A 22,591-nucleotide genomic window follows, 5' to 3' on the forward strand; every position below is an offset into this window, starting at 1 on the left:
GAAAATTTCACTCTAAAAATCACGTAAGTCATATGTGTATAGAAATTAATCATTTATTCTAGATTTTACAATTTCTTAGAACAAAAATTTTCAAAGCCTGCTCTAATAATCTTCTCATTTGATTGATATCTATGATAAAATCTCCTCTTTCATTTCTAATTTTATTAATTTTTGTCTTTTACTTTCTTTTCTTTTCTTTTCCTTTCTTTTCTTTTCCTTTCGTTTTTTTGGCTAAGGGTTTGTTAATCTTGTTTATCCTTTCAAAACGTCGAGTTTGTTTTAGTAATTTTTTGTTGTTCTTTTTATTTCCATTTATAAATGTCTGATGTTTGTTTATCTCTTTTCCACTTCCTGATTTGGGGGTTGGCTTGTTTTTGTGTTTCTAAGATGTAGGGATATCTTGGCTATGGTTCTATTTTTGTGACAAAACACCAAGACCAGGACAATTTATAAAAGGAAGCATTTAATTGGTGGCGTGCTCACAGTTTAAGAGAGCTAGTCAGAAACCTTCATGGTCGGAAACATAGTGGCAGGCTGACCTGGTGCTAGAGCAAGAGCTGAGAGCTCACATCTGTTTGAAAAACAGGAGGCAGAGGGACAGCAAGACTGGGCCTGGTATGGGCTTTTGAAACAAAGCCAACCCTAAGTGACCCAGCCCCTCCACCAAGGCCGCACCTCCTAACCCTTCCAAAATGGCTAAAACCAGCGACCAAGCTCTCAAATATATGAGCCTATAGGGGCTATTCTCATTCAAAACACAACAATTTGGGGGAAACATTAAGTTATTTTAATATTTCTCTATTTTTAAGTAAGTACATTTATAGTCAAACTTTCCTCTTGGATTGCTTTCATTGGATCTCACACATCCTGGTACATTGTGTTCATCAAAGAAATATAGAGGGAAATTTAAAAATTCCAAGAGTCAAGTGAAACCCCAAACTCTGTGCTGTTAGCTTGAAATGATTTTACCCCTTTTACACCCAGGACCAATGATTTGTTCCTTCAACAGAGTGTCATATTTTTCTATGTTCTCCTTGCACTTTCTTTTTAATTTTTCTTTGTTACATGCTCAATTTTCTAATTTATCAACCTTGTCTTCAAGCCCCAATAGTCTAGTTTCCACCTAATTTATTCTCATTTGATAAGTTTTCCCACGAAGCTTACTTTCTATTTTGGAACATTGAACATTCATAGAGTGTGTGCTTATATAATATAAACCCCCTCCCTCCCCCCTCCAAATACCCCTCTATGTTCCTTACCATGTTTCCCACTCAACTTCATGCACTCTTTAGTGTTAGACCTTTTACTGGAGTATGGGGATCCTCCCATCTTCCATATCCCTGAAGAAACCTGTCTCTTACTCCCTCAGGAGTCATTGATATCGCCTCAGCTACATGTAGGTCTTTATCCCCAGCTCCTGGCTGGGATTTGTCAGGTTTGATCTTGTGCAGGGCTTATGTGCACCATCACAACCTCTGTGAGTTCATGTGTGCAGTTATGTTTCCGGGAAGCACTACTTCCTGTAGTAATCTACTGCTTCTGGCTCTTACAGATTTTCTGCTTTCTCTTCCAAGATGATCCTTGACCCTGGGAAAGCAGGGTGATATGGATTCCCTGTTTAGGAATGGTCACCCCACAATCTCTTATTCTCTACATGTTGACTGGTTGTGGGTCTCTTTGTTAAATACCATCTTTTGCAAAAAGAAGCTTCCAATCTATGGGTGTGGCACTAAGTCATTAGGAGTCAGTTTAATATGATATTCATTTCTAGTAAGGTAACGGATCCAGAAAAAGAAACATCAAATGTTTTCTCTCATATATGGATTTGATTACATTTTTTGTTTGATTTATTGAATTAACTAAACATTTCAGTATTTATATTTGAGGTTTTAGTATATTTATCTCTTCATTGAATTCCCTGGATTGACTTTCTTATTTCGTGTCCTTTTGTCCTCTTCTTGGATGCATGCAAGAATGTATTTATTTCTTCTGTGATATTACTGAAAACTGTTTAAAATGTTTAAGAGATTTATTGACTTTATTATTTTTTTATGTGTGCGAGTATTTTCCCTGCATGTTTGTGTGTGTATCACATGTGTGTCTGGTATCTGCAGAGGTAAAAAGAGGTATTGGATCCCTGGGATTGGAGATGGTTGTGAGATGCCATGTAGGTACTGGAAGCCAAAGCTGGCTTCTTAGCGAGAACAGAAAGGGCTTTTAATCACCGAGGCAACTCTTCAGGCCTGGAATACTCTTCCAATCATCCTTTTCAATTCTTTGTCTACAATTTCATCTAATTCAGTCTTGGTGGAGGCCATTACTGTACAGTTAGTTACTAATTTAAAACTTTTTTTTGAAAAGTCATGTTGCCTTGAGTCTTTGTGCTTTTGAATTTGGACTTATACACTGCTGAATTACAAATGACATCTCCTGCATTCTTTTAGTAGAAATATTTCCAGTGCTAAAGTTGGACTAAGATGTGGTAGCACCAAGCTACTCTTTTTCTTCACTGTACTGAGAACATAGCTCAGTGCTTAGACATTCACCTGACATCTTCAAGGCACCAATCCCTATGCTATTCTATGAGTAGACTACTATCTGAAAAAGCAATCACAGCGAATGGATAACCCAGTCCAAAAATAGAGTGGGTAAATCAATAGGTATGCTAATCCTAGCCCTCAGGAGGCAGAGACAGGAGGATCTGAAAGAGTGTAAGGCTAACCTGGTCTACATAGAAATTTCAAGGCTAGCAGAGGCTGCATAATGAAACACAATCTCAACAAACAAACAAATAAACCAGAAAGTCAATTTTAAAAACTCCTCTCTTAACTCCAATACAGTTTGGAAGTAAATGAAGATAGATGATATTACTGGGTATACTAAGATATTTCTTGCTGAGAGAATGAATGTAAAGGTGATTAGCAGAATCAGACTACAGTTAAAAATAGAGTGACAAAACGGGGTGGGGGAGGCAGAAAAATGCAAACAGAAGGGAGAAGCAGTTTCGACAAGGGGACAATGGAAGGTCGTTTTGCTTAAAGGTAGAATGCAGAGAGAATGAGGCAAGGACCATTTAAAACACTCTCCATAGACAAGTGGCCGAGGCAGAGACCCCAATCTCCAGTTCTCAGCTCTGTAATTTTTTTCTTGGAAAATTCATTAAAAAGAAAAACAAGCTAAATAAATAAAAGAAACAGAATAGAAAGGGGCAGCATAGGTTCACTAAACTGACAGTGGGTGGCAAAAACAGGAAGCATAAAAATAAAGAGAGAGGTGGGTGAAGAGTCTGCGTATGCTTTATGCCTGTGGTGCTGATTCTGATCTCATCCCTGGGTGGTTTTTATGGAGGAGCTGCAGATGCAGGTTCTGTCTTTGGATGCTCTTTCCAGGTTCCTGACCTGCAAGTGGAGCCTTCTCTGCATCATCTACTTCATACCACTGCTCAGGTCAGATCTCCTCCTCAATGAATACAGTGTGATTCTGACTTATATAGGTATCTCTCTCTGTCTAAAGATATCGTGAAGGCCACATTTTAGAGCATTCTTCCAAAGATACCCAGGTTCTCAGGGCATGTTGTTCAGGAAGGAGATTTGACCCTAATCAGTTGGCTGAGCAAAGTTCTTTTAAAATTGCCTTTATGCCACTCTGGCGTGCTGAGGAGAAAGGGTTTCTTAGTGTCTCCTCTGTCTGTCTTAAGGGGCAGCTGCCATGTGTAGCTTTTGTCCCTTCTCTTGTATCCTTTATTGGATCCAATCCATGGGGTAGATATATATTTAGAGGGCATTTTTATATTGTGTCTATTTACGAAGATAGGAGTGGTAGATTCACCCCTGAGGTCCATGAGCTTCCCAGTCATGCTTTCTTACTCATATTTACAGTGCTAGGCATGTCTTCCCTGGTGTGGAGCTGTCTTTAAATTCCATTAGTGTGTTTGGTTACCCCTCACAGCATTCATGCTGTCATTACACCACAACCATATCTCACCAGATCGGTCATTATTGTAGTTCTTTGTCTTAAGTCATAGTTCCTACCCTCTTCAGTTGGAGTCCTGACTTGCAGGAGAGGACTTCACATGCGGGCTATGGATTCTGACATGGATTCAGAACTCTCTTTTCTGCCCTGCAAACCTTACTGTTCTATTTTGCTACTGAAACTAAACTTACTCCCCCTCTCCCATACTTCGTGGGATAGTACATCTCAACTAACTACCTTCAGTTTTTTCCCCTTGGAGATTCTAGCAGTCAGTCCTTGGGTTCATCTTTCATCTTCTAGCGGCTTCCTTCAGTTAGGCATGGTGGCACATGCCTATAGTCTCAGCAGCCAGAAGCCTGGGGTAGGAGGATCGGCAAGACTGAGATTACATAGTGAAATTATATTTCAAAAACACCAAAAAAAAAAAAAATTAAGTAACGTTTACTTGTATTTGAGATAGAGTTTCTTCAAATTGTCTAGACTGACCTCAAATTCCTAGAATCAAATGATCCTGTCATCTCAGACTCTTGAAAAATTAAAACTTAAGACCCTTGTGTTTGCCAACTATTGTACCTAGATGAATGAAATGAATTTTAAAAGAGTTTTGATTTTTGAACCAAAAGTTATCTTTTAAAAGTAGCGTGGTTGCCTTTAGTCTCAGTACTCAGGAGGCAGAGGTAGGCAAATCTCTGAATTTGAGACCAGTCTTGTCTACATAGTAAGTAAGAGGTTCACAGAGAAACTCTGTCTCAAGAAAAAAAATAAAAAAAGAGGAAAGAATGAAAAAAGAAAAGAAAAAGGCAAATGAACTTTTTGTATGAATTCATTAATATATAAAGTAAAATGAAATAAATACTATGTGATTGTAGCATACTTTGTTATACAAATAAGATAAACGTACATTGGAAATTAGTTGGCTTTTAAAAGCAACTTACTTAGCAGGTTTCTTACCACCTCTATAGCACCTGTGTCTAACAGATTAACAACCCCTTGAAATCTGTCAGCATAGCAGATACTAGCTTCCACCAACACAAAAGCTAATGATGCCATCAGATAACATTTGAAACCTGTAGCTGAGAGTTCGCCACTCTGCTGAAGGCCACCTCTCCAATATTTCCACCAATGTACCTGAGGTGGTGTTGTCATTGTTGTTGTTGTTGTTAGTATGAAAACCTCATGAAAATGTTTCCATCTTGGAACATGAAATTTGGAGTAACCTAAGCCTGTCTTCCTGGGCCCTGGCCACTCATATTTGCCTTCAGAATTAACTTTCTCCTCTCTTCTTTGAGGCAAAAGCTATGTTTTTGCCTCAACGCTGGTCAATATACCAACATGGATGGGGAAGTGCTCATGAGCCCCCACCTCTACATGAGGAACTATTGGTAGTCAAGAGTTGTTAGAGGAGTAAGAGTCAGGATATTTTTAAGGGGTGGGTCCAGGCCCTAGGAGGCAGACCATGCTTCAGTGACTAGCCCCTCTCCCTTGAGTGTTTGACCACCATGACTTGAGTATGGTGAGCTATAAACAAACAAAAAGAAGAACATGAAGGGGGAGGAGTTATGGGGAAAAGGCAGCTGAATTTGATAAAATATGCTGTATGAATCTATGAAATTCTTAAATAATTAATTTTAAATTATACATGCACATGTACATACATATGTAAATATATACACACACACACACATATACACACACACTATATGAAGTACTTTGCCTCTGAGAAATCAGGTATTCTTGCTTTTTTTTCTACCCGTGGCACATATACACATTTTTCTACTACCTCTTGCCTCCTTTTGGCTTCAGAAATTCACTTTTCTAAGTTATAGTTGACAGTTTAGAGCAATCCAAGTTCAGACTGTTCCTAGAGAACCTTCCCTCGTTTAGCTGGTAGACTCCATTTAAACTTCTCTGGACTCTGTACAGGATCCCTTCCTTGTTCACTAGGAATAGGGGTGGAAAACGCAGCCCCCAGAGTCTACCTGGGCCACACTTTTGCAGAGCAGACTCTTGACCTCTGAGCCACAGTGGAGATGACGTAGCCGTGTGGCAGGACTTCCGGGTGGGCCTAGAAGGCTGGTTGCTGGACCAGCCAGTGGTTCTGGGAAGATGGAAAGCATTTGCAGATCAGAGTGAAGGCTTCATCTCCTAGGTTTCAATCATCGCCTGAATGGGCTAACGCCTCTGTGGACTCGGCTACAACCTAAGCAGCTACTCACAAATACCCTTCCTTGTCCTTTCTCTTATCCTCCTCTTACTTCCTGCCTTCTCTCCTCCCCTCCTTCCCTTCCCCTTTCCTCCTCTCCCCTCTCCTCTCCTCTCTCTCTTTTTTAATATTTTTATTTTCTATATTCTTTGTTTACATTCCAAATGATTTCCCCTTTCCCGGATCCCCCCTCCCCATATGTCCCATAAACCTTCTTCTCTCCATCCATTCTCCAATCACCTCCCTCCTTTTTCTCTGTCCTTATATTCCCCTCCAATGCTAGGTCAATCCTTTCCAGGATCAGGACCTTCTCCATACTTCTTCATGGGAGTCATTTGTTATGCGATTTGTGCCTTGGGTATTCAGGGCTTTTGGGCTATAATATCCACTTACCAGAGATTGCATTCCATGTGTATTCTTTTGTGATTGGGTTACCTCACTTAGGATGATATTTTCCAGATCAAACCATTTGCCTAAAAATTTTGTGAATTCATTGTTTCTAATTGCTGAGTAGTATTCCATTGTGTAAATATACCACATTTTCTGTATCCATTCCTCCTTTGCGGGGCATCTGGGTTCTTTCCAGCTTCTGGCTTCCTCTCCTCTCTTCTTTTCCTCTTCCCTCTCCTCCCCACCTCTCTTTCTGCTTCTTCTCTCCTCATTCCCCTCTCCTTTCCTCTCCCATCCCCCTATCTCCTTCCCCCTCCCCTCCCTTCTCCCCTCTCCTCCCTTTTCTTCAGCTCCTGTCTTTCTTACATTAGTTCTGTACTGGTCCCGAGCCTCACACATGCTAAGCAGGTGCTCTACTAGTGAGCTCTAGCCCAGCCTCATGGATGATCTTTATTTCTTGGTGTGTGCTCTGTGTGATTGCATTTGATTGGGGGGAGCTGAAGGTATAGTAGGGTATAGGATGCAGATAATGCCTCTTTAAAAACCAACACTTCTTTCTAGAACCAATATGTGTATACAGTCTGTCAATACTCCATCCAAGAAGTAAATTCAGAGCTCTCCCATTTGTCTCACTGAATCAGGTTTTTTTCTTTTTCCCTTCCTTCCTTCCTTCCTTCCTTCCTTCCTTCCTTCCTTCCTTCCTTCCTTCCTTCCTTCCTTCCTTCCTTCCTTTCTTTCATCTATCTTTTTTGTATCTTTTATACACTTGAGTTGATGAGCCCATGTCCCCTCTAACATCTGCCCTTCAAGCCAATTTACCCACATGACCAATGTGATTAGAGTCTAACCTCAGCGTCTTATCAGAAAGCATCAAGTCCCCAAATAAACTCCAGAGACATTCCTGGAGAGCCAAAGAAGAGGGCATGCCATCGCTTACACCCTCTACTTTGTCAACAGAAGGCCCGGAGGGAGGGACAGCTGCTTCAGTTTTAAGAGAGGTTTGACGATAGTTTGTAGCCCCAAGGTCTCCAACAGGTCCATCTGCTATTAGTTGATGAAGGTGTGCCAGACCCTGCCGAGTGCATTTCCTGGAAGAGAGCGCCTTCCTCCCCTGCCCTCAGCTGCAGTGGTTAGCAGCAGCTCTGTCAGCACAGCATGCACAGCAGTGACCATGGAGAAGTAGGAAGTCTACAGCTGATCTTGACCGTTCCGTTCCCACGTGCCTTGTCTGACATTTAGCTTCGCGTGCTCTTTCCTCCAGCCTCTCTGGATATAGAACCCAAGAGACTTTGAAAAAAAAAAAAAAGAAAGAAAGAAAGAAAAAGGAAATGAAGCATTCCTTAGGGATAGACAGAAGGATGGGAGCACCATTTCCTGATAACGCTGTACTTCCAAAATTAGTCTCTCAAACAAAGGGCGGAGGGGGCCTGACGTCACTGAGTTCCCACAGCTGCTTTAGCTACTGAATCCTGGCCCCTAGCTAAAGGCTTCAGAGTGCATCTTCTTACCTTCTGCTCATTAGAAAAGAAATAGATTTCCAGAATGTTCATAAAGGAAGAGCCTAAATAAACAGCAATGAAACTGACAAGCAAAGAGAGAAGACATCGTGTTCTCTCCTAATAGGACAAGCGAACGGCTCTGCTCTCTACTTTTATGGGATGTAAGCGAGCAGATCACAGGGGGCTGACAGGCTCTTCTCTTCAGCCTCAAAAGCTTCGCGCTCTTCTCTTATCTGATCTTGATTCCTTGCCCTCTGGCCCAAGGCTCAGGTGTGGACCGTGATAACACCCTGTTACCTCGGCCACAACAGCAGGCCAAGGAACTTCAATGCAGTTTAAGCACTGCCCAATTCCTTCCCTGATATTTCTCTACAGACAACACAAAAGGAACTGGGCTTATGAGAACTACATGTAAAGTAAGGCTTTTTTGGAGAGCCAATACTCACTACCCTTAGAAAAATTTATGGTATTAATTTTGAAAAACATTTAAGATGGCCAGAACTGAAGGAAAACATTGATAAAAGAAAGAGTGTGAGGCCCCAGCTGAGACACAGGCACCAGAAACCATAAGACAGTTTCCTCAGTGGCCAAGGTCCAGCTTCCGGAAGAATTAGCTGTGGTGTTTTTCTATGTGTGTGCAGTGTCCGGTGTCCATGGCACTCCCTACCCCGTCTCCTCCCCATACCCCACACCTCCTTACTCCCCACTTCCTCACCTCTTCCCCCACGCCACCCCGTGCCAATGTCAGCTTAGCTCAAGATTCAAGGTTCTAAGAAAAGCAAGTGTGATTGGTGATTGGCTAAGGTACATTCAAACTCTCTAGAAGGGAGAAGTCACCTAGCCTGTCAGTTCTATACAGAGAATAGGCGAGGGGGTCCCCAGAGGCAAATCATGCTCTGTTATAGCAAGGAGGGGAAGGTTGATTTGTAAAGGCCGAAAGAGCAGATGGTCAGTACAGATGGCGAGCCAGGACAGCCTGGGAACCTGTTCCTAGCCCATGCCTGCCTTAGATGGGGCCAACACCCACAGAGGAACCAGCTGAACAATCCCCAGACCCAGAGCTCAGCCTCCAAGCCAGCCTTGGCAGCTAGAACTGTGCTTCCTGCTCAGACTGGTTTTATTTCAGTTCATGTCACTGCAGCTAATAAAATCCCCATCTAGGACTAGTTTATCTGTTGGTCCTTTGTGTGCTTGGAGGTCTTTCAATTTCCATTTTGAAAAGGAACGCCATCCTTAATGTGTGCATGACAAATTAAGGGGCAGCCTTCACCTAAATGGAGCAACTTCTGTTTCTTTCCATTTTGTGCAATGGAAGGCTCATGTTTGTGGGGGATCCTTGGGGCTACTGTCAAACCTCTTAGAGACTTCCAAAAGCAGTGAGAAAGCTTTGGCTTTGGGGTTCAGTGGGTCTGTTTGGGGATGAGTTTGGGGGAGACAGTGGGCAGCTCATAGTATCTAAATGAATCCTATCTCTGTGGGTGACATAGTAAAGCCCTGGAAAGCCTGTATTGGGAAGCACCACCCCTTGATGTTATCACACCTGTGCCATCCCAGCCCTCCCCCCTCCCCTGTTAAATAGAAAGGACCCCACCTCAGAGGAGCTTCTGCATGACTGATGGCTGCTGGGAGAGACATTATCTTTGGATTCCCTAAAGTCTTTCTTTCTTTTTGTTCTTCTTTCTTTCTTCTTTCTTTCTTCTTTCTTCTTTCTTTCTTCCCTCCTTTCTTTCTCTCTTTCTTTCCTCCTTTCTTTCTTTCTTTCTTTCTTTCTTTCTTTCTTTCTTTCTTTCTTTCTTTCTTTCTTTCTTTCTTTCTTTCTCTCTTTCTCTCTTTCTCTCTTTCTTTCTTTCTCAAGGTAAAAGCATCCTGTGCAGGCAGTAGGAATGCTGGCTGTCTATCTGTTCTCCTCAGCAGACAATAGATTAAGCCCCTTACCATCCAACAACACAGGCATTCAGTAGTGCTTTGTGAAAGAATTATAGTGGTTTACGCAGTGAGGTCCCAGGGTTGTCCTGGTCACTTTTTGTACAACTCTGGGTTGACTGGTAAAATAGGATCCTTCATTCAGAAAGAATGGTGTCTGTAAAACACTTCTAGTCAAGCTATTGTTCCCTGTCTGGGGAAACCTACAGCCTTTGACAAAACTGTAGATAAGCCCAGGGTGCCATTGCTCAAGATCTCTACACACAGGATACTTGTTCAAGGTGGAACTCAGTCTAGTAACTGTCAAAATGGCCTCTCTCTAAATGCTCTTAATTCATACCATTCGGTACGATCATCGTTTCAGAGCAGTTTAATGCAGAAACTGTAGGGGGGGGGGGAGGTTACCATATCTAGCTAGCATTAGGACATTTTCTTTGTCTCCTAATTCCTAGTTCCTAAACCCCTACTATAGAAGCTTTGATCTTGAAGATGTTTGAAGAGGGCAAGGGAAGTTTTGCCCAAAGCACCTGAGGTGAAAGTTTCCCCCTCAGTTTTCTGAGGAATATAGAAAAGCAACAGTTTGAGTCTCAAAAAGCCATGGGATAAGTTGTTCAGTGTCTGAAATGTTACTTCTATTACAATTCCCTCTCCCAACAAATGTGGCTAAGGTTACTTCTATTACAAGTTCTCCCCTAAAGGTGGCTGGCTCTATGCAGGTATTGAATCCAGGAAATGCCTGTGCGGGGATATACCAGTGTCACCTAGAGAATGTCCTTTAAATAAAAGGAAAGGTAAAAGATGGCTTAAGACTTGATATAACTCTCACTTGAGGACAGCGTCAGGCCAGTTGGTCATTGTGTTACATAAGAAAGGTTAATTAAAATATTAATAGGAAAAAACCCACAAAAGGAGTATATTCCTTTAAGGAATCAAGCTTGAAATATATCTCTTGGTTAAAAAGAGGAAGTTACATGCTATCAAGTAACTGCAACAACAGGCCTGGGTAGGTAAGATATTTTGTGAAGATGTGGGAAGGTATACAGCCACAGGCATTTCTAGGGAGGATTAGCTGTGAGTATGCTAACTGAACCAATGGTTTAATCCATGGATGCAGTCCAGTTTGAACAGACGGTTGGTTGGGAGGGGCTGGAAACGGTAGGAGGAGTAGACTGGTTTGAAAAAGTAGGCCACTGGGTGTGGCTTTGAGGGCCAACCTGACCTGGACACGCCCTTCTTTTCTTTGTTCCCTAGCCTTCATCTAGGGAGCTGCCTTGAAATAAGACTCTGTGGCCGGGATGCCCTCACCACAGGCCCAAAAACAAAGCCGCCAAACAGGCCGAGACTTCAGAAACCCTGAGCTGAAACAAATCTTTCCCCCTTAAGTTGTCCCAACAGGAATTTACATCACCTTAACCCCTCTTCCCCAGTTGAGTAACTTAGTCTTACTAAAGCAAAGGATGGAAAGATTGTTCGGTTCCTACACATTGTGATTTAAAGAGTAGACTCACCCAGACTTTGAGAACACTAGCACACTGGGATTCCAGCTCTTTCTGGCAGTAAACAAAGCTGTATGCGCTTCAGGGGCGGGCTCTGGAAATGACAGAAGGAATCTGCCTTGGGTTGAGACCATGTGCACAAAAGAAAACCAACAAAGACTCTGGCTGTGAGATTCCTGCTGTGCTAGTTTTATAACAAGGGTGTTTTTATTCTCGGCTGAACTCGCATGTAAGGGAAAAAAAGCTCAGCTTGGCCTCTTTACTGTTCTCTCAATTCGAGTGTGAATATGCATAAAGATATTCCTAATATTCTGGGGCACAAACTCTGATCTGAACATCTGAAAGGTGATTACTTCGAAAACAAAACAAACAAGGAAAAAAATGGTATGTGTGGGTAGCAGGGATTTCTGTTTTATTTGGAAATATTCCATTAATCTGTTAGACTTGTGAGCATCAGAGTGTAGTTCTGACAGAGAAGCAGTGTCACCCTAATCCTGTGACATGACCTGCTACTTACAATCAACGCCTCCCCTCCCCTCCCCTCCCCTCAGTGTGGATTGTTATAATGAGCAGGCCGATGCTACAGGTGGCTGCTGCGTCTCCAACAGAGGCTAGAAGGGGTTGCCTTTCCTCAGACTTCTCTTCAGCTCTTATGGAGTCTAGACTTGTACTGCTTAGTTAATTATTTCCTGGAGCATGTGGGGGTCTTGTGTTGATAGACAAAAACAAAATAAAACAACAACAGAAAACCTGCTTTTAAAGTGGAAACATCCCTGGGATGAGCGACTCAGAAAGTATTTGATTATATTTTAATTTGACTGCTAGCTGACAGTGTACAGGTACCGGTCTATCTTCTCCATTCCAATAATAAAATATCCCTTTCTCCAGCTCGTGTGTGGGAGCTGCCAGGCAGAGGACTCTTTCCCCACCAGATTTTCCCTCTACCCCGCCACCCAGTGGTGGATGTCTTTTTATCCATCCATCCATCCATCCATCCATCCATCCATCCATCCATCCATCCATCCATCATTCCCCAGTCCTGGCCACACAGGGATCCCCAGGGATGGGTACTCAACTCAATCAGAGAATCTTCTCTTGGACAGTTTCCTTGCTAGTACTGCTAGGGAAATGTCTGCTTTCTTTTTATCAGAGGTGATAAGGGCAGATCATTGCTGCCTGTAGTTGGGCTTCTCTCCTCTGCTAAGATCTATGGAGACAGGGAAGTCTCAATGTAGAAAGAAGCAGAGATGGATGGTAAAGAATGTTCTTAGGGTACCGGAGACTCCACTTCATTAACTAACAGTACTCTCTTTCTTGATTTGTTTCTAAGAATCACAAATCATCCTTTCTTAGGCCTGGGACATCAGCCATTTGATCAGACAGCCCTAAACAAATATTTTATAAAACCAAAACCAAAAAAGACCCAAGAAAATGGAGAAAGACATAATATTATAAGTCTAAATGTGTGTGTGTGTGTGTGTGTGTGTGCACAAGAGAGAGAGAGAGAGAGAGAGAGAGAGAGAGAGAGAGAGAGAGAGAGAGAGGAGAGAGGGAGAGGGAGAGGGAGAGGGAGAGGGAGAGGGAGAGGGAGGGGGGTTTCTGTTGCTACACACAAGCCATTAAAGTTCCTGGATATCCTTTCACACAATAAATAGTAACTAAAAAGGAGGTAGGAAGGTGGCCCAGGGCTCAGAGGTTAAGAGCACTTACTGGTCTTGCAGCAGACCTGGTCAGGTTCGGTTTCCAGCACCCACATGGAAGCTCACAATAGCCTGGAACTCCAGTTCCAGAGGATCAGGCATCTTCAGGCTCCTGCAGATAGATGTATGGTGTGTATATTCACACAGGGTCATGCAATGCAACAAGCAAACAAACAAACAAACTAGTGACAGTCCAGTGATTCATTTTCCTCACCAAATAAGAAAAGCAACTGTAGGTCCACAATAGACTTTTTAATGGCTTCTAAAATTGTATTTATATCTTTTTACCAGTATATCAGATCACAAAGGTATTTATTATTTAAATTTTGACCTATTAGTATATCCAAAGTGTACTTACTTCAGAAGCATGGAGATTAAACTGGAGCCATAGAGGGCAGATTAGCATGACCCCCTACACAAGGATGATATGCAAATTCATGAAGCACCCTTTGCCCTTAAGGACTTTGTTTGAAACTATTGTGACATCTAACAACTTATATGCTAATTGAAAACAAATGATTAAAAGTAAACTATTCAAGAATCTGGTTTAGCCCTAAAGAGCACAAAATACCATTTGAGCCTAAATGAAGAGTTGGAATTAGACACAAGAACACTTCTGCAGCAGGTTTACCAAGCAGCTGAGAAGTGGAAAGATTGTGTCCAGTAAGTTGGAGACTGTCCTCCAGTGGTCTAGCATGACTGCTGGTTTCTTTTATGTGAAAATTGGAACTCTGGGATGGTGCTTCATGTAATGACCTTTATGTTGAAAAAAAAAAACATTCTCTAATAAATTTTGTGAGCTTTGTGTTGGTCAAAAGGCAATTTTAAAAAAGTTCTTCCTAAGTTATTTTGATGAAAAAGAAAATACTTGTCTTTCTGTGTGTTTTGAGGTAACAATGTGATGATGTATCTATCGTTTGCATTCTGGGAAATTGCTATTCAGAACTGAAGATGTAAAACAGCCCGGCAGTAGTGGCACATACCTTTACTCCAAGCATTTGGGAGACAGAGGCAGTAGAATCTCTGAGTTCAAGGCCAGTCTGGTCTAAAGGACAAGATCCAGGACAGCCAGGGCTACACAGAGAAACCCTGTCTTGAAAAATGAACAAAACAAAAGAGAAAGAAAACCAAATTCCTATGAAGGTCTTCACCAGGGAGTCAGGACGCTGGGAGTGTTCCCTTTCTGAAGTCACCACTTCGCCCACTGCTTCCTTCTCCATTTGTTCCCAAGCTGCTTCTCTCTTTCCAGCATTATTTATGAGTAAGAAAGGAAGCCAGAGTAAGGACAATGGCACGTTCCTGGCTTTGCAGGGAGAGCGTGCATCAAATAACAACCTTTGACCTTGGGAACCAGAGCTCACCCAGAGATCACTGGTCAGAAAGGAGCTGCTATATACCAAAGAGAAAAATGTCCTTGGTCTACTGACGCTGAGAGGTGCACCTGCTTTAGTGTGCCGCTGCCCTGATGCTACCTGCCCAAGGCTGCTTTGCTCCTTTTAACTTGGGATGAACTAACCACCATTTCTGAGCTTCTGTCACTCCAATGGAGTCTGGTCTGTCTATATACTTATCCTGTAGTTATTCTGAGACACATGTGCGAAATTCTCAGTAAACTAGCACATAGTATTGAATACTAACTTGAGTTATTGTTACTGAGGACACCTTGGATGTTTCTGTTTTGTTTTGTTTTGTTTGTCCCTCCTGGTATGTTTATAGTCTCTTGATAGCAGAAGTCCTTTTAGTTTTTCTAAATCTGTGTAAAACCAGGCATGATGACGTCTGCCTGCCACCATGGCATCTGAAGGCTTAGGAGAGAGGACTGAAAGTTCAAAGCCAACAAGGGCTATGCTCTCCCTCTCTGAAATGCTGCCACCACAAAAACCTTTAAAAAATAATGTACATAGTATTGCATTCAAACCCTTAGCACCCACATAAAAAGCTAGGCAAGTGGCATATGTCTGTATCGCCTTGAGCTTGCTGGTCAGCCAGGGTAGCTGAAACAGTTACTCCAGGTTCAGTGAGAGACCCTATCTTAAAAAACAAGAAGGAAGGGACAGATCCTGGTATCAACCTTTGGCCTTCTCATGTGTACACAGGTGTACAGGTATACACACACATGCGCACACACCTATATAGCTCTTGTGATTGTTCTGAATTACCCAGATTTCATTCCCAAACGGCATTCCCGGTTCCTCCCTGCTTTATTTATCTATTGGCAAGAAATAATCTCTTCTTTCCTTGTGCCTGTCTTGGCCAACAGGTACTTATGTTTTATTTTCAACAAACTATTGGCCCCATTGTAGAGCCCCAGGCCTTGAAGTGCCCTGACCTTTTGCTTTTATGCCCCACCCTTCTCTGTCTGCCACCCAGCTTATCCAGTGACATTTCTTAGATGCATCTCAGTCCAGCTCTCCACATACAGAGATATCCCCTCTACAACTGCGTATTCATTATCTCCCTGTCAAAAGGTCAAAGCAAATCCAGCCTGGAGTTTGCAGTTCCTGTGAGGCCTCGACTCTTGTGTTGTCTTACAGAACCGGGCCATGCTGGGCCAGCATACTGCTAGGCCAGAATGCTGCTAAGCACAGGAAGGACCTGGATTGTTTTTGCTTTGTTGCCAAACAATCTATCCGCATCACCCAGAATGAGGGGCCGATGTGCACCTGTCACGTGGTAATACTGACCTCTAGGGAAAGGCCTTCCTTCACAGAGTGTCATTATCTTCTCATTGAGTTCCAGGACAGTGATGGCAGCTTCTTGCTTAGCTATTGCCAAATCAGTTTGTAGCTTTTTCACTGCCTTTTTGTGCTTTAGTTTCTTAAAAAAATAAGAATTTCCTGTCACTGGAGACAGCAGAGGCATCAAAGGGATAAAAGGAATTAATGGTGTCTGGGAAAACATTGCTTCTGAAGCCCTGCTTAGTGAGGACAGTGCATCTAATTCCATTCTGCATCATCAGCTTTTTTTTACTCTCTTAAAGGGAGGAGCAGGGGTGGGTGGGAGGGCGCAATCTGGATCAAACAAACCTGTGGTTTGTTTACTTTGAATAGAGGCAATTAGAAAACCTCTTCTTGTCATTTAGCATTTACTCCAAAGTTGCTAATGCCTCTGAATAGCAGAGTATCAGGCTTCTACCTCAATCTGTGAGCAGACTTACAACCAGAGAGCCTTCCTTGGCAGTCCTGTCCCCTGACATTTGGATTTTATCTGTGTTCAAATAGAGTCTGGAATACATATCTTTACCAGAAAGTGCAGAAATGCAGATGCTTGCAGATACTTATTGTGGCATTGTAAATATAGGAACAGGGTCAGGTCTGAACCTTCCTGGGAGCACTATTGGGCAGTGTTTCCATAACTAAGGATTCACCTTGAGTGATTATGGATTCCAAAGTGGATTTTATTTGTCAGAACTGGACTTATCTGCAGAGTTGGAGCCACTGTTTGTTAGGACAAGCACTGTGCTCGCACAGTGCTGTTGCTTTTGGGTAGCTGCCTTTCTACTGGGCAGCTCACCTTGCCAAGTTTTTATGGCTGATAATTAAGAAACCCAGAAAATGAACAAATAACATTGCTTGTCGGACACCAATCTTGAGATAGGGAAAGGAATGCTCATTATAAAAGAACCTACTCTTCCCAGGCCTCTGAAGGGCGAGCACTCAGGTCACTGGGAGTCAGCCCTCCGAGTGAAAAGCCAGTGAAGTCAAACACAGGGTTAGAGAGCCACAGCTCTCAGGTTCTCAAGATGGGTGATAGGGCCTGGGATGTAGGGAAGTGGGAAAGCAAATGCGTGAAAGCAAGGGTTTCATCTCCTGCATAGAAAAGCGAAGTCAAAGGCAGCTTGTCAAGCCTTTCATGGAAACCCATGCCCATCATCCCAGCAGTCCCTGGGAACTGAAGTGGTGGGTATCATGTCAAGGTTATTCTCAACTACATTATCAGAGATCAAAGCTAGGGTGGTCTACAAGAGACCCTGGCTCGGGAAATAAAAACCGAGAACTGTCTTTCAGACTTAACACAGGATGACAAGAACATCCATCATGCAATCTTAATTAACAGCTTTAGGATGGCTAAAAACAAAAGACCAATTCAAAAGTATGGTAGCAAAGGAGCCATTCTCTAGAGAACCAGAGAGAAGGCATAAGGCAGGGATTACCCCTGGCGGGCCACAGCCCAGGTCCCCTCACTTCTCCACAGCCTTCCTCATTCCACGATGACACATTCCCTGAGTGTCAGAAACTGTGCACTGGGCTGGCTGGCTGCTGAAATCAAGACCAAGTAAAACCTTCTACCTTCTTCTCTGATCCTGAGTCGCTAATCACCGAAACCATTCATGATTCGCCTTGAGAAATAGATTGGTTCCAGAAGAGACTGTGCTGCTCAGGGAGGGTGTCAGGAAACATGCTCTCAGTCAGCTGCCTGCTGATCTGTGTCTACTCCTCTCAGGAGCTGGTTTCAGTCAGTTTGTTCCTAAAGACCTTGTCCACCCCAGGGCAGCAGCCGTGGCATCTGGGAGGCGCTAGGCCCCTGTTGACTTTCCTTGTTGCTCTCTCAAGAGTATTCTACACTCAGAACCATGCCTTCACAGCTCAGAACTTTGAAGACAGAAGGAGACAGGCATGAACACTGAAGAAGTGCAGGTGATGAAGAGATAGATATCAAAAGGAGAAAAGGGAGGGTGAGCTATAGGTAGAAAAAGACCTAATAATGAAATGCACGACAAAGCATTGGAGACTGGATATTCTGATGTAAACAAGGTACACACAAAATTAGAGCAAGTGACGAACTGGCAGAGAAACAGACAGGAGACACAGAAGGACAGAGGGATCGCTCTAGAGCCTTGATATATAAGATGCTGTTCAATAGGACAAGGTTCCAGTGTCTCTGTATGCTTAGGGTTAAAAAAAATGTTGGTGATGAACTAAGAATTGAAGATCTACTTTCCTTATGACTCTTTTTGAAAACTCCCTCCCTCCTCCTTTTTTCCTTCTTTGAGACAGGGTCTTGCTGTATATCTCAGGATGGCTTCAAACTTGAGATCTTACTTCCTTATGGATGGATGAACATTTTATTAATTCTTAATGGTCTATATTCACTTTCTAATTGTTTGTAAGAAGATAAGTATTTTCTTCTAGAAGCTTTTCTTAAAGTAGACATTGATCATAACTAAGCAAAATAAGAAATAAAGGCAACATGGTGAGGGCTGGTAAAATATAACCATGAGCTGACATGATATGCATTAGTTAGAGAAAGTCACATTGATATTTTTGACAAGACAATAGCATGCAGGAGCCCAAGGTATAGGCATAGTATATCTCAATAGCAACTAAGACTTTCAACCTTTCCCCATCTTGGTTCTGTTTCTATTTCTTGGTATTAGAGTTTAGATCCCTGCATAAACTAAGAATGAGTCCACCTTTAAGCTATGCCCCAACCCCTCAAATGCCCATTTAGCACATTTTATTTTTTAAAAAAGTATAATTTTTAAGCTATATTGTTCTTCTCTTATGGAAGTTATGTGTTAACCTTTTTTATTATTATAACATTTGTCTGCTTGCCTAATTACCTAATAGGGAAATCAAGGCTGCTTTGTTTGGAGAGGAAAAAACCCAGTATCCAAGGGCAGTCATGACAGTTGACTCCAGTTATCTGAGGGACTATTCCAGGGGAGAGGAAGTTGAGTCAATCATGTTGTTCTAGAGATACCATGAGGAACAATGGGGAGAAAACATGAGGAGGCAGGTTTTGGCAGGACTTGAGAAAACACTCCCAACAATGAGCGCTGCATCCATAACAAGGTGGGATGTGTCCTGGCGAGGACATGCGGCTTTGGAAATGATCAAGCAGAGACAGGAGGAACGTCTTCAGGCAAGCCCACGGTAACTCTGGAAGCTAGGTCAAGAGGTAATTCTGAGTTTGGCTTACCTCGTCCTCCCCACCCCCCAGTTCTTTCCACCTTTGGGTCCTCTCACTCACAGAAAGGGCACAGTACAGGAAAGGAGAGGCCAGCCTCAAAACTTGAAGGGGTATAAGAGCCACCAGGGATATTTTAAAGATGACCTTGGCATTCCTGAGAAACTGGATAAGACCACCTGTGCTTCGTTTAGAGTTCATGGATGATCTAATTCAAACCATTAACTTTGTTATTTAGCTACAGGGAAAGGGTTAGTAAAAATTAAATTTACATTAAAAATTGAAGAACCACAATCACAACAACAACAACAACAACAAACCTAGACTGGTTGCCAAGGTTTCTACTGGAAACTTTTAGTTACTTAAACACTCTTTAGAACAGGGTTAAGCTGTGGAATGAGTTGAAGATTGTTCTGAGGTTCATATTCCCAGGGCAAGACTCTCTTCTCCATAATACGAAGTTTAGCATCTTTGTCTTCCCTATACACTCCCTTTTTAGACAGAACTGTTGTGTGGTACTAATTCATAGCTTTAACTGAACCCTTTGGGCCGTTCGAAGAATTCAATTTGACAATGTGTTTTTATTAGTCAGGGACATCAAATGATTTCAACAATGATAATATTTTCCTTTGCTTTTCTTGGCATTCACTAGCCAGGCAACCCAAGTTTTGTGCTTGGATCTAATAGAGCCTGTTATGGTCTCCCTAGTAACCAGGGACTCTCTTTAGTCATTACTGAAAGGGTAGGAAAGCTTGTATTGCCTGGAGCTAAGTTCCTATTACTTTGCTGTTTTCCTATTTCTCCCAAAGGGTGGAAAAAGGGAGGAAATCATGTATTTGTGCAATGTTTTGAAAAGGAAATATTTATCTGTATCATATTGCTGAATGGCTTGCATTATAATAAGCCAAGAAATAGCCAGGGAACTATTTATAGAAGAGTTTCAACATAGAGCTGTTGGGTGATATTTTAAATTTTGGGGTATTTCCACATACTTTGAATCACAGCCTTGTATTATGCAGCTGGGCCTTGTAACTTAATGGTCATGAGAATCTGGGCCAGCCATATGTCCCAGAGATGACAAGCTCCATCTCTGCTGCCGTGATCAAATGAGATATAACATATAGATGTGTTTCCTACTCCGCGTTTGCAGTAGACTGGTATCAGGCTTGTTGTTTTTACCTGAAACACATAGGGCATGGTTTAACCCTTCACTAGTGTGTGAACACATCTTTTAAAAAGATATCTCTTTCACCATTTATAAGGCATGAATCTGTGGTTATTTGAAAATGAGACTTTTCTCTTTATAATTTTCTGCATGATTGCCTTGATGATTCTTTTTTCTTACTTTGTTTGGGCAGACAAAATTTAACTTAAATGTCCTCAAAACAGACATTTGAATAGTTTGAGCCTCTCTTCAGCCAGTGCTTCCTGATGCCTATGCGCAGCTGGGGACGCCTGCGTGGAATGAGTTGAAGATTGTTCTGAGTTTCATATTCCCAGGGCAAGACTCTCTTCTCCGTAATACAAATATTTCCCCCTTGTCTGAAATCTACCTGCTTCATCTCACCTTCCTGACTTATATCAAGAAGATGAAAATGTTGTCTACCGATGGCCACTAATAAAATGCTCCCTACCAAGGATGTAGGGCAGAATTGGTTTTGGATGCAGAATGCAGACTTAAATCTCTCCTTTCAATCCCTTTCCTGTTAATATTGAATGTGGCAAAAGCATAGAGGGCAGCACGTGCCTTAAGTGTCAACTGCACATCTTATCTTGCATCTGTATTCATCACAGTCCAAAGAAACCACAACTTCATGGCCTGTGAGTATTCTTCCAAGGACATGCAGGATATGGTCAGAGATTCTTTCATGCTGCATTGCAAGCATCCCCTCTGCTGAGCCCTTAGCCCGCATTCCCACTGCTCACTGGGGAAGCATAATTGTCATTCAGCTTATGTCTCTCCAGGTAGATGAGAAAACTGAGCTATTTGAGTCCTGCTGTACCTAATTGTCATAGACTAAGTAGTAGGGTGGACTTGAACTAAAGTCTTTTTCTGGTTTCTTTCCAAAGCAATGGGACACATCATTAGTCAATAGCACCATTGATATTTTGTAAGTTAATAAAAGTTAATAAAGTCTGTTAACTTAGCAGACATGGATATAAAACAGTGGTTTTGGAGTGACATGGGAGACTTCTGAAGGATGGTTGCTGTAGTAACTCCTAGAAAACCTAGAAATTAGATGAAAGGTTTAATAAGTTCAGCTAATAACATGGGCAAGGCAATGCTAATGTCCTTAATTGCTCTTATAAGGGGATTATCATCACATTTCTTTCTTATCTGTCTGTCTGTCTACCTATTATTTATTTATTGATTAATTGGCAACCAACATCATGTTTTTGAGTCATATAGTATGACAGAGAAAGTTTGTCAAATGAAGCTCTTCTATAAAGAATCTTGAAGGAAAAACACAAATGAAAACTGAAAGTTAGCTGGTCAGCAAAGAGTTGCTATACAGCAGTTGCTATAGGTCTTAGGGCTCAGCATGGCCTTTGACAAGCACCTATGTGTATATGACCTTGGGTAGATACCAAGATAGTCAGATTCCAAAATCAGAATCAACATCTTTTTCTAGTTCTTTACAATATCCCTACCTCCAATTTTGTTATTTTTACTCTTCCCATTTGATGGGAGAACATCTATACAATAGTGATGTGAGGATTTCTGCCTATACAATACATTTTAATCATTCCCCAAACTTAGTCAGTTTGAGACTGCCAATGACAACGTGATTTTAATAATCCAGCAAACAACTGGATTTTGTACAGGTGAAGGACTGCACTATAGTAAAAAAATCAAGTATCAATGTCTTTGTGAGAAAAACATTTATAGATATGAGAGAATTTCCAGTTGACATCCTCCTCACTTCCAGAACACCAATGTAAGTGGATATTTAATAGAAATTACAGATGAACACAAACTAAAGAGGTATTATACACTTTGGAGAGAATTTCCATGGTTAGGGAGTACTTTCTAACAAAAGAATTGTATTAAATTTTCGCACTGAAGACAATAAGCTGCCCTTCCCTTCCTGTGGCATACAGCCCATTGCCGGGAATTTTCTAGAGAGAAATGAACACTTATTGACCCTTTGCAGCACACCAGACATAGCTCTGGGAATTTAATATGCATTGGCTCATTTCATATTTATAGCCACTCAGTGTAACTGGACAATTGTTATTCTTATTTTAGGCACAGGTACTGAGTCAAAGAAAGGTTAAAGTGAATCGCTTAAAGTGTCAAGATTCAAATGCCCGTGGTCTGTTTACATTCGACCATCTATCCTCAAGGCAAACTGCACACAAGCCTTTCTCTGTGTCTCGCCTAGCATAGAATGCTTCACAGTCTACACTTTTCTAATGGAAATGAAAGTGGTATACACTTCCTGACTGTGGAATACTGAAACTATGAACTTGACCACAGAAAGAGACCTGGAAAGC

The 22,591-nt window shown here is 42.0% G+C and overlaps 1 protein-coding gene and 1 non-coding gene across 2 annotated transcripts in view; one reads left to right on the plus strand and one right to left on the minus strand.

The window, feature by feature from the left end:
• Positions 1 to 22,591, minus strand: part of Ccdc192 (coiled-coil domain containing 192) — a 196,592-nt gene that overhangs the window by 53,665 nt on the left and 120,336 nt on the right. Inside the window, exon 6 of the mRNA XM_052155292.1 lies at positions 15,868 to 16,000. Within this exon, the coding sequence (XP_052011252.1) occupies positions 15,868 to 16,000 (133 nt within the window). The remainder of the gene's footprint in view (positions 1 to 15,867; positions 16,001 to 22,591) is intronic.
• On the plus strand, positions 13,535 to 13,640 carry LOC127664317 (U6 spliceosomal RNA). Its single transcript, XR_007973163.1, has one exon. It is a non-coding gene; the product is annotated as a U6 spliceosomal RNA (small nuclear RNA).

This window comes from Apodemus sylvaticus, chromosome 13 (assembly GCF_947179515.1).
Source record: "Apodemus sylvaticus chromosome 13, mApoSyl1.1, whole genome shotgun sequence".
Classification (NCBI taxonomy): Eukaryota; Metazoa; Chordata; class Mammalia; order Rodentia; family Muridae; genus Apodemus; species Apodemus sylvaticus.